Source organism: Macaca thibetana, chromosome 4 (genome assembly GCF_024542745.1).
Source record: "Macaca thibetana thibetana isolate TM-01 chromosome 4, ASM2454274v1, whole genome shotgun sequence".
Taxonomy (NCBI): domain Eukaryota; kingdom Metazoa; phylum Chordata; class Mammalia; order Primates; family Cercopithecidae; genus Macaca; species Macaca thibetana.
In genome coordinates, this window is record NC_065581.1 from 26539549 (window position 1) to 26556431 (window position 16883).

General features: G+C 44.0%; 1 protein-coding gene across 1 annotated transcript; it reads left to right on the forward strand.

Annotated features, from left to right (window-relative positions):
• The first annotated feature begins 1023 nt into the window (after positions 1-1023).
• BTN1A1 (butyrophilin subfamily 1 member A1) lies at positions 1024-11181 on the forward strand. The gene is made up of 8 exons (XM_050788914.1): positions 1024-1077; positions 1952-2086; positions 2308-2655; positions 5685-5966; positions 7429-7578; positions 8695-8715; positions 8805-8831; positions 9256-11181. The coding sequence occupies exons 2-8, from the start codon at positions 2008-2010 to the stop codon at positions 9927-9929; spliced, it is 1581 nt and encodes a 526-aa protein (XP_050644871.1). The 5' UTR covers positions 1024-1077; positions 1952-2007; the 3' UTR covers positions 9930-11181.
• The last annotated feature ends 5702 nt before the right edge of the window (positions 11182-16883 follow it).

Here is a 16883-nt window from a genome sequence, read left to right on the forward strand (position 1 = left end):
CTATTTCTGGAAATTTATCAAACAGCTTATCAGGACATTATCCAATTTGTAAATAAAGACATATATAAAGTGTATTATTTATAATAGGACAAAAATCCCAAGTGTCCCACAACCATGGCAATTTTACAACTATTAACAATATTTTGAGTTACACAAAAAGTCTAATTGATTGTTTTTATGATATACATAAGCATAAAATAAATCTTGGAAGGAAATATGCCAAAATGTGAATTGAGGCTATCATTAGTTGGTAGATTAAGTGTGACTTCCATTTCATAAAAATATTTTTCTGTATTTTTAATTTTTTTCATAACAATGAGAGGTAGGTTTAGTATAAATTCAGGAATTGTGGGTCTCATGATCAGTTGCTTCAAGAGAAATAATTGTCAGGGAGGCAACTTTGGGGCCCTATAAACAGAATTACGCTTCATGAGCTGGCACATTCACAGCCTACCCTTAAGACCGGCCCTTAATGGAGTTGTGCCAACAGACACAGCACCTTCAGTGGACACTCCAGTAACGAAGACGGCTGTAGCCAGAGGCTACTGATACCTTGGCCTCTGGGCTTTCATTGTTCAACCCACATAAATAATAATAGAATAACAATTTATCCTCTGCTGAGTTCCTACTATGTGCTAAGCAGTTTACCTGTTTAATCTCATTTAATCCTCCCAACACCTCTTCAAGAAAGGTATGTTCAACATTATTACCATTTTAGAGATCAAAGAACTGAGGCTTGGAAAGAGGAAATAACTGGCTGACACCCTCACATCTCATTTGTGTGTTTCCTTGCCTATCTTGTTTTTTTCTCTTTTACCCCTTTCATTTGGTCCAGCTCATCAATGCATATCTTGATTACTGAGCTGAAGACCACAAATCCAGTTTTCCATCTCTCTGAAAAACTTTTCATATCCTTTTTTTTTTTCTCAAAGTGAATATACCAGGCCACCTGGAGGCAGGCTTTCCTGAGAGCACCTCCCCCTTCCTTTTCCTGTTGGCTTTTAACTTTTGCCCGGGGGGCCACTTTCTCACTTGGTAGCGGTGGCCTCTTGTGCCTTTTTCTCCAAGATCACCCAGGTCAGTATGTGCCATTACTCTCAGTTCCCTGAAGGAGTGAGAAGCCAGGAGGGCATAGCATAGTTCTCTCTCTCCAGCTCTTTTCTCCTTGGTCCTAGCCCTCTACTCTTCAAGCCCTTTTGCTTGCTTCAGCTCCTGCTTCCTGTGCCATCTCTTCCCATCTTTTCTCCCTTCTCCTCCAATTCATTTCCTTGAACTCCATTTCTGCCTTTATACCCTTATCTCTATTATCATTGCCAAAAGCAAATACCAAATTCTTGTATTTGAAAAAAGACTGGCTGGGTGCTGTGGCTCACACCTGCAATCCCAGCACTTTGGAAGGCCAACGCGGGCAGATCACGAGGTCAGGAGTTCAAGGCCAGCCTGGCTAAGATGGTGAAACTCCGTCTCTACTAAAAATACAAAAAATAGCCGGGCATGGTGGTGTGCGCCTGTAGTCCCAGCTACTTGGGAGGCTGAGGTAGAAGAATTGCTTGAACCCAGGAGGTGGAGGTTGCATTGAGCCAAGATCGTGCCACTGCACTCCAACCTGGGGGACAGAGCAAGACTCTGTCTGAAAAAAAAAAAAAAACAAAAAAGGAGACTTTTTTTTTTTTTTTAGTGCAGTGATTCCAAGAGTTGTTCATCAATGTGCAACCAACTAATGAGTGTTATGCCTCACAGTTCCCTTCTCCTAAGTTTTAGAGTTAGGGTGGTGGGTGGGAAGGTGATGATCACAGTGTAAACTAAAAATCCATACTGGGGATGGAGGCTGAGAGGAGGTTTCAGGGGCAAATGACCAGAACACTTCCTGCTGGAAAGAAGTGTAGAGAGGATTTTGGAAGAGGGAGGGTTGACAGAGCCGGTAGCTGTTTCCTGTCCATTCATCTCCTAGGCTGAAGCTCCTGAGGGACTCACATCAGTTATCTTGCTGCTCCAGAAAGGTGGGAGATGGCAGTTTTCCCAAACTCTGGCCTCCCCAGATGTCTGCTCACCCTCATTCTCCTCCAGCTGCCCAAACTGGATTCAGGTAGGTCTCTTTCTCTCTCTCTGGCTTGCATAGTTGAAATATCTCAATAAATGTGAAATAAACAATCCCACTTGGCTCTCCCTGGAGACCTCCACCGGATCCAAACTCAGCTGTCAAAGGAGAAGAGAGCACGGGGCACTACGCTTTGGCGGGAATCTGGTCCGCATCTGTCCGCAGTTCCCATATCCACATCCCGTCTCACCTCACTCGTTTTTCCGCAGCTCCCTTTGATGTCATTGGACCCCCGGAGCCCATCCTGGCCATTGTGGGTGAGGACGCCGAGCTGCCCTGTCGCCTGTCCCCGAACGCGAGCGCCGAGCACCTGGAGCTGCGCTGGTTCCGAAAGAAGGTTTCGCCGGCGGTGCTGGTGCACAGGGACGGGCGAGAGCAGGAAGCCGAGCAGATGCCCGAGTACCGCGGGCGGGCGACGCTGGTCCAGGACGGCATCGCCGAGGGGCGCGTGGCCTTGAGAATCCGCGGCGTCACAGTCTCTGACGACGGGGAGTACACGTGCTTTTTCAGGGAGGATGGAAGTTACGAAGAAGCCCTGGTGCATCTGAAGGTGGCTGGTGAGTAGACCGGCTTTGACTTTCTCCGACGACTCCCCTGCTGTATATACTTTCGTATGGATCAGCTACTTTGTAAACCATCAGATTCATTCTCAAAATCTCCTTTAGGTTGATGTCGCCGGGGAGGGACGACTATCTGGGCCGGAGGCGCGGTGGGGACGGGGGTGGGGGAGGTGGTGGGGGGCAGGTAAAAGAATTTACCGAGACAGTTGTAAAGGCAGATTTACTTTTAAAAGTATAAAAACACTTTGCGAGGAGGCAAAGGGCAGGATCAGCAAAAGAGAAACTGATTGCCAGGAAACAAAGGCTTGCTGGAGAATTTGTAGAATAGTTTTTATGCTGTCTGTTGAAGAGAGCTTTGTGCAGTATCTGTAAGGCAAAGGTTGCAGTGAGCTAACTTACAGGTGTTTGGTGATAGTTGGACACAGGAAGGATGACTGTGAGTTATTTGCACAGGAGGGCTGTGTACTGGACCATGAAGAAAGGCAGACTTGTAGCTTATCTGCCTTATCTCTTTGCTTTCCCCTGATTAGGACTCCACAGCTAGAAGGTACTGAAGGTCCTACAGTAGATCAGTGAGAAAGGGTTTTGAGTTGAACACGGAGAGGGCAGTGCAATGTCTTTATTGTAGAACTTTATTTCAATTATCTCCAGCCCTTTTTCAATAACAGGGTAAGCATTTCTTCATGAAATAATTAAATACGTGTAAGAGTTATGTAACAGTCTTTTATACAAGTACACCATAATTTACTTCGAGTCCCTGAATTGTACATTTAAATTGTATTTTTCACCATTACACACCTTATGGCTGTGGTGAGCATACCACACACTTTAAGGCTGGCTTATGGATTAGTTTCTAAAGACTGACATCCTAAGATTAGAGAGCATGGCCATTTGTCACATTCCTGATTCATACAGAAAAGATTCTCTTCTTGTTCCCTTTTTTGTTTCAAGCCAGAACTCAAAGGGAAACAATAAAGAAAATAATAAGCTTTGAGGAGGAAAGTACGCATTGAGGTCTTTTTCAATTCCTAGTGAATGACATCAAGCAAATCTCTTTCTGATTTTTACTGTAAAACTGAGGATGTTTTTATCTAAGATTATTTTTCAAGAATAAAATAGTCTGGGAGCAGTGGCCAACTCCTATAATCCCAGTTCTTTAGGAAGGAGAGGCAGAAGGATCTCGTGAGCCAAGAAGTTCAAGGTTACAGTGAGCTGATGGTTGCCACTGCATTCCAGCCTGGACAATAGAGTGAAACGCTGTCCAAAAAAAAAAGAAAAAAAAAGGTGGGGTGTGGTGTCTCACACCTGTAATCCCAGCATTTTGGGAGGCCAAGGCGGGTGGATCACTTTTGATCAGGATATTCAAGACCAGCCTGGCCAACTTGGCGAAACCCCATCTCTACGAAAAAAAAAAAAAAAAAATTAGCTGGGACATACCTGTAATCCCAGCTACTCAAGGAAAATCACTTGAATCTGGGAGGCAGAGGTTGCAGTAAGCTGAGATTGCGCCACTGCACTCCAGCCTGGGTAACAGAGTGAGACTCATCTCAAAAAAAAAAAAACAAAAGAAAATAAAATTAGACAATATATGAGACATGACCTTGCCAATTCTAAAAAGATTATAGATGTATTAGATACTACACTGTGCCTTAAACTGATCTAAAACATATAATATACAAACATTACCTTTCACATATATATCATATATGCATGTATTATCTATATCTATATGCATATTATATATCCATATACATAGATATATATTCAAGTAAACATAAAGTTTGAAAAATACTTGGGTGAAATGTGGGTCCCTGCTTCACAACAGGGTCCCCCAGTTGCAGCATCATGTATAATTTAAATATTGACATTTTGCTTTTAGGGAAGAAGTATCTTAAAGGTTAACTATAAAAACCTAGAGATTTCATGGCATAAAACGTGTTACCTTTTATGAGTGGCAGACACTATTGAGAATCTGCTGAAAGTGGCAGCTCCTTCCATGAAAAGAATATACATTCTTGTATATACACACATTCTTGGAACATGGATTTTAACCAGTGGTTGTGGAAATGTGTTGAAGAGCTCTTTTACGCAACTCAGTTTTTCTGTGCCATGTGGAATTAGAGAAAAAAATAGGCTGAACACACAAGAAAAGCAGCTTTATGTTTATATATAGCAGGCCACAATTATGTGAGGGAAGATGAAGTTGAGACCATTTAAGAAAATTTCTAAATCAACATCATAGATAAAGAAAGCTTAAATTGTCCACTATAATCTCAGGTCAAAGAATCTCCAATCCTCTACTCAAGGATATTCCTCTGTTCATCCCAGTCCTAGTTCTCCTCCTCCCCACCAAAGCCTTCTCATAATGCTCTCAACCATAGAGCTATCAGCCAGCTCTGAGGCTCTCAACCTAGACCACTAACCCACCTCTGAGTTATTGGTCTTAGTGTTCCTGCTGGCTGGACAAGCACCCCCAAGTCTGTCCACCAAACTGCTGCAAACATTTCAAAGGCTTGATCCCAACAAAGCATCCCTCTCTGATAAGGTATATGAAATTCATTTTATTGGTACTTCAATTTCCTTTAAAAAAAAAAAAAAAAAAAAACTTTTTTAGAAACCGCATTTCACTCTGTCACCTGGGCTGGAGTGCAGTGGTGCCATCACAGCTCACTGCAGCCTTGAACTCCTGAACTGAAGCAATCCTCCAACCTCAGCCTCCCAAGTAGCTAGGAATACAGGCAATAACCACCATGCCCAAAGAGATGGGGTCTCATTATGTTGCCAAGGCTGTCTTGATCTCCTGGACTCAAGCAATCTTGCCTCAGCCTCCCAAAGTGCTGATATTACAGACAGAAACCACTGTGCCTGGCCCTCAGTTTCCTTGTGTATTGAAATATGGAGATGAGTTCTTCCCAGTACTAGTCCACTTGTGCCTTTCTCTCTCTCTCTCTTTCTCAAACTACGTACCTCTATGGTTATAAGGCTCTCAAAAGGGGTCCACTAAAACATTAATTCTCTCTCCATAGCTCTGGGCTCTGACCCTCACATCAGTATGCAAGTTCAAGAAAATGGAGAAATCTGGCTCGAGTGCACCTCAGTGGGATGGTACCCAGAGCCCCAGGTGCAGTGGAGAACTTCCAAGGGAGAGAAGTTTCCATCTACATCAGAGTCCAGGAATCCTGATGAAGAAGGTTTGTTCACTGTGGCTGCTTCAGTGATCATCAGAGACACTTCCGTGAAAAATGTGTCCTGCTACATCCAGAATCTCCTTCTTGGCCAGGAGAAGGAAGTAGAAATATTCATACCAGGTTAGTGGAACCAATGCTGCTGGATTCCTATGTTGACACAGCTTCAGAGCCATACCACCTGGGACACCTGCCCACATGTGACGTCATGGCAGAGTTGTCTACTTTCCCCACCTAAGCTCTTGTCCACTGACTTAAAGGAACCCCATCAACTTTATTAGAAGAGTTAAGATACTGAAGACATAAATCTACCTTGATCTCATATAAATTTCAGATTATTTATCTATTTAATTTTTGAGACAGTGTCTCACTCTGTTGCCCAGACTGAAGGGCAGCAGCAGAATGATCTCAGCTCACTGCAAGTTCCGCTTCCTAGGTTCAAGCGATTCTCCTGCCTCAGCTCCAGAACAGCTGGGATGACAAGTGCACACCACCATGCCCAACTAATTTTTTGTATTTTTAGCAAAGGCAGGGTTTCCCCATGTTCCCCAGGTTGGTCTTGAACTTCTGGCCTCAAGCAATCCACCTGCCTTGGCCTCCCAAAGTGCTGGGATTATAGGTGTGAGTCATTGCACCCAGCGAAATTCCAGATTTTCCATTTTAGGAGATCTAAGTGAGATAGAGAAGCTTTGTCCCTGGAGACCTTCCTGATCCAGAGCCTTCTCGCCTCAAGTAAACAAAAAGACTAAGTTGGCCGGGCGCGGTGGCTTATGCCTGTAATCCCAGCACTTTGGGAGGCCGATATGGGCGGACCACGAGGTCAAGAGATCGAGACCATCCTGGCTAACACGGTGAAACCCCACTTCTACTAAAAATACAAAAAAATTAGCCAGGCATGGTGGTGGGTGCCTGTAGTCCCAGCTACTCGGGAGGCTGAGGCAGGAGAATGGCATGAACCTGGGAGGCAGAGCTTGCAGTGAGCTGAGATCGCGCCACTGCACTCCAGCCTGGGTGATAGAACGAGACTCTGTCTCAAAAAAAAAGACTAAGCTATTTTTCTACTTTTGCCATTTCCACCATACCCACTTCTCCCTCCCATCCCGTGCTAGAGTTCTGTCTAGGTTTCCAGGGTCCTCAGGAAAGCAAATACTCTCATTATTCCCCAGATACTGTCTCTGGTTCAGGCAGGAACTTTCCTTATTCTTTGGTCAATGAGTCCCATTCTGTTACATACAGAGGCACATTTCCCTTTCCTTATTTACCTCCTTCATCCTCTTGGCTCCCATTGTGCACTGATACTTAAGGAGGAATTTCCATAATGACATGAATTTGTCCATTATATTTATTATTTCACAGATCCTGTCCTCAAATTACTCTTCATTTCTCTCTTTCTCTGCTGACTCCTGCTTGAAGTCAATTTTTTTCTGAAAATTTTAGAGTGGCATTGGAGTGACTATTTTTTTGCTATATGAGGGAGGAGAGTGGTCCAGGCCATCACCTGTTCCACCCTTCTTTGGAAACTGGAGAAAAGCCAGACTTGCTCAGTGTTTCTCAACTAATGTCCATCTTGGGGATTTTGTTTTAGCTTCCTCCCTCCCAAGGCTGACTCCTTGGATAGTGGCTGTGGCTGTCATCCTGATGGTTCTAGGACTTCTCACCATTGGGTCCATATTTTTCACTTGGAGACTATACAACGAAAGATCCAGAGAGAGGAGGAATGAATTCAGCTCTAAAGGTACATCATAGAATCCACAAGGGCTACATGTCAGGAGTGCTTCAGAGGCAGGCTGGATCCAAGTCCTTTAGAATGACTTCCTTTAGGATGACAGGAAGATATCTGAGGCCGGGCATGGTGGCTCACACCTATAATCCCAGTAGTTTTGTAGGCCCAGGCAGGTGGATCACCTGAGGTCAGGAGTTCGAGATCAGCCTGGCCAACATGGCAAAACTCCATCTCGACTAAAAATACAAAAATTAGCCAGGCTTGGTGGTGGGTGCCTGTAATCCCAGCTACTTGGGAGGCTGAGGCAGGAGAATTGCTTGAACCTGGGAGGCAGAGGTTGCAGTAAGCCAAGATCGTGCCATTGCACTCTAGCCTGAGCAACAGAGTAAGACTCCATCTCAAAAAAGAAGAAGATACTTGATTCTAGAATTCTGAAAATTGGAAGGAATCATAAGGCTCCTGAAGTCACAGATGCCAATATGAAGAAGCACAGAGGTTTGGGGAATAGGCAGAGTCTAATCAAGATATCAGGCCTGATGTTTACTCACTACCCATCCTCAGACCCTACTCCCACTTTTAACTCAATTACCCAGTACCAATCTTATTATTAAAGATCTGAGGCCGGGTGCAGTGGCTCATGCCTGTAATCTTAGCACTTCGGGAGGCTGAGTGGGTGGATCACATGAGGTCAGAGTTCAAGACCAGACTGGACAACATGGTGAAACCCCATCTCTACTAAAAATACAACATTTACCCAGGATGGTGGCACACACCTGTAGTCCCATCTACTCAGGAGGCTGAGGCGGCAGAATTGCTTGACCCTGGGAGGTGGAGGTTACAGTGAGCTGAGATTGCACCACTGCACTCCAGACTGGGTGACAGAATGAGATTCTATCTAAAAAGAAAAAAAAAAAATTCTGATCCCAAGCCAGTTCCAATATGTAGGAACCTCCGGCATCTTTCTTCAAAAACAAAGCAAAACAAAATCCTTGTTCTTGATTTATTGGCAATGCTTCAATATTCAAGTAGTCATGAATTAAACAGTTCCTCCTTTGTGTGTTTCCCACACGAGTTTTGTCCCCTCCTTTACATCCACTATACATTGAGGTATTTTTGTTTGTTTTCCAGAGAGACTCCTGGAAGAACTCAGTAAGTTCTGTCTTCTTGTTATTTCACCCACAGAGTTTTCTCTCTCTATTATATAACCTGTCAATGACTATCTTTCTCTTTTGTTGCAGAATGGAAAAAGGCTACATTGCATGCAGGTCAGTGGCTCTGAACTTCTCTAGGGCTCTGAGGCTCTATCCCCTAGGAATTCAAAGTGCTATGATACTTGGAAATGAAAACATTAACACACTTAAGTGATGAGGACAGGAAAGGAACCAGTGATGACAAATGGCCTCAACAGTTTCTGTGAGGCACACAGAGAACCCTCGGAAGATGGCCAGGAGACAAGCCCCTTCCAGTAGAGTCCCATTAGGCCCTAGGCACAGTCAGCTCTTACATCACCCTCTGGCTGCTGGTAAGGGGGGATTCTGTGGTAAATGGAGGCCCATGAGCAGGCCAAACATCTCCCCACCTCCAGGAGACCTGTCAACTCCTACAACAGTGCTCTGTTTCTTAGGAGAAGGAAAGACAGTCCTGCAACCTGTAATATTCACTGATGTCAGATCTGCTGTTTCTCTCCAGTTGATGTGACTCTGGACCCAGACACAGCTCATCCCCACCTCTTTCTTTATGAGGATTCAAAATCTGTTCGACTGGAAGATTCACGTCAGAAACTGCCTGAGAAACCAGAGAGATTTGACTCCTGGCCCTGTGTGTTGGGCCGTGAGACCTTCACCTCAGGAAGGCATTACTGGGAGGTGGAGGTGGGAGACAGGACTGACTGGGCAATCGGCGTGTGTAAGGAGAATGTGATGAAGAAAGGATTCGACCCCATGACTCCTGAGAATGGGTTCTGGGCTGTAGAGTTGTATGGAAATGGGTACTGGGCCCTCACTCCTCTCCGGACCCCTCTCCCATTGGCAGGGCCCCCACGCCAGGTTGGGATTTTCCTAGACTATGAATCAGGAGACATCTCCTTCTACAACATGAATGATGGATCTCATATCTATACTTTCTCCAACATCTCTTTCTCTGGCCCCCTCCGGCCCTTCTTTTGCCTATGGTCCTGTGGTAAAAAGCCCCTGACCATCTGCCCAATTGCTGATGGGCCTGAGGGGGTCACAGTCATTGCTAATGCCCAGGACCTTTCTAAGGAGATCCCATTGTCCCCCATAGGGGAGGACTGTGCCTCTGCAGATGCAGACACACTCCATTCTAAGCTAATCCCTACCCAACCCAGCCAAGGGGCACCTTAAGGAATATTCCAGCTCATCTGTTTTCCTTTCCTCTAACCCCTCTCCTCCATAGCCTTCTGAAGCTTCACCAGCCAGCTTCACCCAGCCTGTTTCTTCCTGTTGGGTGGTGATTAATTAATCCTGTGAAGGTTGCATTACTGCTGCTAGAAAAGGTGGGGACTGCACCTTCCGAATCTGTTTCTGTACCAATATTTGGGGGATGGAGGGGTGACTCAAACTGCTTCTTGTGTTCTCCTAATCCCTTAAGACTAGAACCTATAGGAAACTACTTGGAGCAAACTCAAAGGACAGATTAGGGATCGAGATCGGGTCAGGTTAGCATGGGGTTGTGGTTGAAATGTCTTGGTATCCAGGATAAGAGTATGTGGAAAAACAGGCTTTAGGCAAGTGGAAAATTCAAAATGTGCTGCGAAAGGACAATCTCAGGCTGAAATCCCATAAAGGAACTTGGAGGGAACATTATGATGGAGGGAAGTGAGGTGAACCCAGGCACATGATGAACACCTGGCTCACCCATAGAGTTTTCACAGCCTGTATCTCAAATTTTCTAAGCCATGTCCTATAGGATAGAGGAGACTGGCCCCACTTCTATGGGTGCTGAGCTCTGGAAAAGGGGGAGCAGAGAAGAACTGAGATGAGCAGGGATGAAGGGTCAGGCAGAAAGTGTGATAGAGGAGAGAATTTTTGACAAAACTCGAAAGTTGTTTGCACGCTGTCCTTTGTGCCCTATTCCTTTCTCTGCGCCCTCCTGTTTCTCCCTTGCCTGGAGGTCATTCCACCCTCAGTTTGTTGACTCCACAAGTTTCCAGTTGTCCTCTTCTTTTTGTTATAGCATCTCTCCATTTCATAGACATTCCTAGAAATCATCCTTCAGTGATATCATTACTTGATCAGCCACCATCTCAACCTTATGTCACCTCAGCCCTCATCTCAATGCCCAAACCCCTTACGCACACCTTCGGTTAGCTTTAACTGCCTGCATTTCCACACTGTGCACCTTTCACTGTTTCCCTACCCAGCTTTCCTACATGCTGCCTCTCCTCGGGGTCCCCTGAATGCTGCATTATTGTGTTCAGTACAGCTGGACTGACTGCACCTGTGTATTTGCCCCTGAGCACTTTCCTGTATACATGTGACTTGTCTTGTCAATGAACTCCAGGCTTACACCTTCCATTTCCATCGTATTCTCCATTTTCCAGGATAGATGTTGCTCATTGTCTTTACCTAATAAATAAATTTGTCTGATTGCTGAGAGCAGCCTCTTAACCTTTCTTTATGTGAACTGAAACAAAATAAAACATAGGGAAAGAAACTTGCATGGGAATGCAGCTGCCCAAAGCTTTGTCATTGTATGTGGTGTAAGATTCATCTCTAGGCCTGATGGCAGTGGGTTCACCAGGGCAGGAGCACATAGGGGCTGATGCCTCATGAGGGAACAACTACTTACCAACGGTCTTCAAGCAGGAATACAGAATCTCAACTCAGGAACAATTTTGTGTTAGTCCATTCTCATATTTCTGTAAAGAAATACCTGAGACTAGGTAATTTATAAAGATAAGAAGTTTAGGCCGGGCACGGTAGCTCACGCCTGTAATCCCAGCACTTTGGGAGGCCGAGATGGGTGGATAACGAGGTCAGGAGTTTGAGACCAGCCTGACAAACATGGTGAAACCCTGCCTCTACTAAAAATACAAAAGTTAGCCGGGTGTGGTGGCAGGCACCCGTAATCCCAGCTACTCAGAAGGCTGAGGCAGGAGAATCACTTGAACCCGGGAGGCAGAGGTTGCAATGAGCTGAGATCATACCATTGCACTCCAGCCTGGGTGACACAGCAAGACTCTGTCTCAGAAAAAGAAAAAAAAAGATAAGAAGTTTAATTGGTTCATAGTTCTGTAGGCATGACAGCTTCTGTTCAGCTTCTGGGGTGGCCTCAGGAAATTTACAATCATGGCAGAAGGCGAAGGGGAAGCAGGCAAGTCTTAATGGCCGTGGCAGAAGGAAGACAGCAGCAGGGATAGGGGAGGAGGTGGGGGGGCGCAGGGGATGTGTTACACACTTTTTAACAATCAGATCTCATAATTAGTCACTCATTCACTATCACAAAAATAGCACTGGCCAGGCACAGTGGCTCACGCCTGTAATTCTAGCACTTTAGGAGGCCGAGGTGGGCAGATCACCTGAGGTCAGGAGTTCAAGACCAGCCTGGCTAACATGGTAAAACCCCGTCTCTACTAAAAATACCAAAAAAATTAGGCAGGCTTGGTGGCACATGTCTGTAGTCCCAGCTACTCGGGAGACTGAGGCAGGAGAATCGGTTAACCTGGGAGGCAGAGATTGCAGTGAGCGAGATCATGCCACTCACTTTACTCCAGCCTGGGCGACAGAGAGAGACTCCATCTCCAAAAAGAAAAAAAGAAAAAAAGAAAAAGAAAAAAATATAGCACTGAGGGGATGGTGCTAAACCACTCACGAGAAACTGCCCCAATTATCTAATTACCTCCCAACGGGCCACACCTCCAACATTAGGGATTACAGTTGAACATGGGATTTGGGTGGGGACACAGATCCAAACTATATCAAATAATTTCCAAAGATCACCCACCCCATTTTTCTTCCTTTAATTACAAGGCCTTACCATTAAAGATTTCCCAAACATTTCCTCCTCTTGGAAAAGTACTGTTAATTTAAAGAGCTGGCTTCACTTACCTATACCATCAATCAGGTTACCTTTACAGTAGTAGAAATGGAGTCACCACCCAAACAGGGGCAGAGGGTAGGTAGCCACTGGCATTGTGGCCCTTTGGATGGCTGAACACCTGGAGGTTCCTGGAGGGCGGTGTGTGCACAGAGAAGGATTGGGAGCTGCATGCCCCTTCCCACACACCTTGCCCTATACATATTTTCCATCTAGCTGTTCATCTGTATACTTTGTAATATCCTTTATAATAAATCAGTAAACATGTATTTGCAGGATAGGTTGGATAAAATCAAGAGTAAACTCTACTGAAGGAAGGAGGAGGCTTAGTAGCATCAGTCCCTGGATTTAAAAGGGATGTTTGAATGAAACTGGGATTCCAAGAAGATGAAAGACAAGACTAAAAAACGAACTAAAAGAAATTGCTCGATCTATTTATAATACATTATGATGCATCATGAAACTAAATACCACTCTAATACTTTCAGGATATATTATAATCCTCCCTGCATTTACTTGCTTAAATCCAACACCTATGTCTGCAATATTAAAATCCTCCAAAGCATTCTATTTGTTTTAGGGGCAAGTAGGCAGTGGAGAAGCTGTGAGCCTGCATTGCATTCTAGTGTGGGCCACAGAGAAGAGGACTCTCAAGTTGAAGAATGGATGGTATCAGCCAGAAAGAGGAAAATGGGCTTGTTTCTAGAGCTGAGGGGAGAGAAAAGGGGGTCAAATGGGAATTCACTTGGGGTTATGCATTACATTCAAGTGTGTATTTAGATACAAGCCTTTACCTCAACACCTTCCTTACCCCCATTCTGAATAGATTTCACGCCAAAGTAAAAACAAAACCAATTCATAATCATTCTATTAAAAATAGTAAATATTTAAGAACCACAGGCAGTAGTTTACTGATTTAATGTGTAATGTATATCCTAAAATGTATCTCTAAACCTCACCCAGAATAGATGGACTGCCACAGAAATCCCCCTCTGAGAGTAGGGAAAAAGAACAGTCACAGATTATAATCAGCTCTATGACTCCTCTTTCCTTTTTCCTCATGACCTTCCAGGAAAATGGTCACTGGGCACAGTACTGAGTTTGTGGTAGATTCTTAGGAGATACCATGTCCTCCTTCCTTTTTCCCTCCAGCTCCAGCCAGACACACCCCTTAGAAAGAATTTATGTGGGCCAGGCGCAGTGGCTCACAACTGTAATCCCAGCACATTGGGGAGGCCAAGGCGGGCGGATCGCTTGAGGCCAGGAGTTCTGAGGCCAGCCTGGTCAACATGGCAAAACCCTGTCTATACTAAAAATATAAAAATTAGCCAGGCATGGTTACACACGCCTATAGTCCCATCTATTCGGGAGGCTGAGGTTGGGGGATGGCTTGAGCCTGGCAGGCAGAGGTCACAGTGAGCCAACATCATTCCACTGCACTCCAGCCTGGGGGACAGAGCCAGACACTGCCTCAAAAATAAATAAATAAATAAATAAATAAATAAATAAATAAATAAATAAAATAATTTATGTGCTAGAGCTAAGAACCTGCCTTTGGCTCCCTGTCCTGGTGGCACCAGCTATAAGAACTGTGCCCCAGAGATAAGGAAATTATCAGTCTCAGTATGTCTGGCCTTATTTCCAAATCTTCTAAAAGACAAGAAATGTTGCATCGCCAATGCTTTACCAAAGCCTGTGTTAGTCATCCAGGCAAAGTAGGTGACACTGGGATTTCAAAAGCACTGAAACTAACTGAAGTATTTGCTAATGTCTGATTTTTTTTAAATCTAGAAACAAACACCTTTCCACCCTACAACTAAAAATCATACTAAAAATGCACATACCCCTAAAATGATAACAGCTGACTTTATTTCACACTGCCAAATGCCAGCTCTGGTAGTCACATGTTTCTGGGAGCCTGCCTCTATTTAACAGAGACTATGAGGTAACTAAACCCAGACATTCAGATTGTGAGAAAAATAACTGAACTACTTCCCTATTCCCTAATCAATAGCAGCTCTTCCATGCCATTCCTCCACACATCTTGAGTTATGTCTCTTCTGCCTACAGACAGCACTCATATTTCCTCAAATACCCCTCTTGCAATAGTCTTTGACAGTCTACTCCCAACTACATATACATTTACTCTTGCTCTCATTGTATTATTTTAAAATGGAAATAACTTATTTTCCTGAAAATATATGAAAATGTATTTTACAAAGTAAAAACGGTCCGAAATCTCATCACTCAAATATGACCAATGCCAATATTTGGGTTTATCCTTTCATTTAAAACATATATATACACACACACACACACACACACATATATAAAATATATACACACATATATTACATATTATATATAATATATATTATATATTATAATCTAATATATATTTTATATATATTATATATATATATGTGGTGCCAAGAGCTTCCAAGGAAAGGTCAGATGAGCAACAATCATCCATCATAGAAGACTGGCTGACCATGGAGGAGAACGCTGCATAGGGATTCCCTGCATACTTTAAAGCATTGCTACTCATGCTGATTCTGGACTGGCTTGTTAGAACCAAAAACCTTAGGTCCCACTGAGACCTCCTGAATCAGAAACTACATTTAACAACATGGTGATTCATGTGCACTTTACTGTTTAAGAACAGGCTGCATGTGTGCTTCAAAATATTATGCATCTACTCGGGATTGAAGATCTTAGTTGAAGTAATAAGAGTCTTTCTAGAGGAATATCTCACTGGGTGCGGTGGCTCATGCCTGTAATCCCAGCACTTTGGGAGTTTGAGACAGTGGATCACTTGAGGTCAGGAGTTTGAGACCAGCCTGGCCAACATGGCGAAACCCCGTCTCTACTAAAATTACAAAAATTAACCCAGCGTGGTGGCCCACACATGTGGTGCCAGCTATTCGGGAGGCTAAGGCAGGAGAATCGCTTGAACCTAGGAGGCAGCAGTAGCAGTGAGCCAAGATTGCACCATTGCACTCCAGCTTGGGTGACACAGCGAGACTCTGTCTCAAGAAAAAAAAAAAGAAAGAAAGAAAGAGAAATATCTCCAAATTTTGATAACTGTGCAAAATGCATTTATGTAGCGACTGAATATGCATACTCATAGTATTAGCAGTAACAAAGTACTTATTATGCATCAGGTCCTGTATTTTGCATGCTGTAATTCCTGCCATTTTTCAGACCCCTAGGAGGTAGGTAGGTATCAGTGCAGTTTCCATTTTACAAATAAAGAGTCTGAGGAGCAGAGAGATAAAATGGCTTCTATTACCTGCTGGAGAGTAAGCAGAGATGAGATTTGACTCCAGGCCGTCTGACTCCAGGGTCCATGCTGTTGGTTAGGTACAAAGTACACTGTCCAGAAAATGACTTTCAAACAATCTTATAAGCTGAGCAAATCTTGTGTTAGTTTACAAAGCAGTATACAACTTAGAACCAGTAGGAGGTAAGAAAGTTAACATAACATCAAGCCACTGCCACAGAAAGACCTTGTGCTGGACTATACAAGAATTTGGCCTCATGTTCTTCTAAGAGAGAGAGGTGAAGGCAGCCACCAGTTCCATTCAAACAGCAAAACAGCAGTGGAAGATAATCAAGTGTCAGGACAGTGGCTTTGGATTGTAATAACCACAGTGAGACACTGTTACATTGTTGTAGTTGTTGAATTGCAGTTCTGACGAGTTTATTGTTGTTTAAAGCCTTTTAATCCTTTCAAGAGCCGCTAAAGACTGAATTTTTCTCTAGGTCTGCAGCATTAACTCTCACCTATCGGCTCACTACTCCTGCATTGATGACTCTGGCCCCAACGTGGTTTCCAGATGGCCTTACTTATTCTACTGCCTCTTGAACATCTTCTCTGTGATAAATAATAGGTACCTCAAATTTAAGGGAACCAAAGTACAACTCTAGATTCCCTCTGACTAATTTACACCTTACTTAATCTTTTCCACTCCATTAATGACTCTAATTGTCATCCATTTCCTCGATCCAAAAATATAGGCATAAGCACTAATTCCTCTTTTTATCTCATTTTCCACCTCCAAACGCCTAGTAAGTCCTGTCAGCTCTGCCTTCAAAACATATCCCGGACATGAGCACTTCTTTCCTTCTTTACCACTAGCTCCCTAAGCCATCATCACTTCTTACCTGGATTTTTTATGTAGCACCTGCTTCAACCCTTGCCTCTATGGTCAGTTACCCACAAAGACCAGAGTATTGTTTGGTTTGGTTTGGTTTGG

Excerpts from the sequence above, each read along its gene's own strand:
- BTN1A1 (XM_050788914.1), top strand. The coding sequence starts at position 2,008 with ATGGCAGTTTTCCCAAACTCTGGCCTCCCCAGATGTCTGCTCACCCTC. Across the intron at positions 2,087-2,307 it reads GCTGCCCAAACTGGATTCAG|CTCCCTTTGATGTCATTGGA; the intron begins GTAGGTCTCTTT and ends GTTTTTCCGCAG. Across the intron at positions 2,656-5,684 it reads GGTGCATCTGAAGGTGGCTG|CTCTGGGCTCTGACCCTCAC; the intron begins GTGAGTAGACCG and ends CTCTCTCCATAG.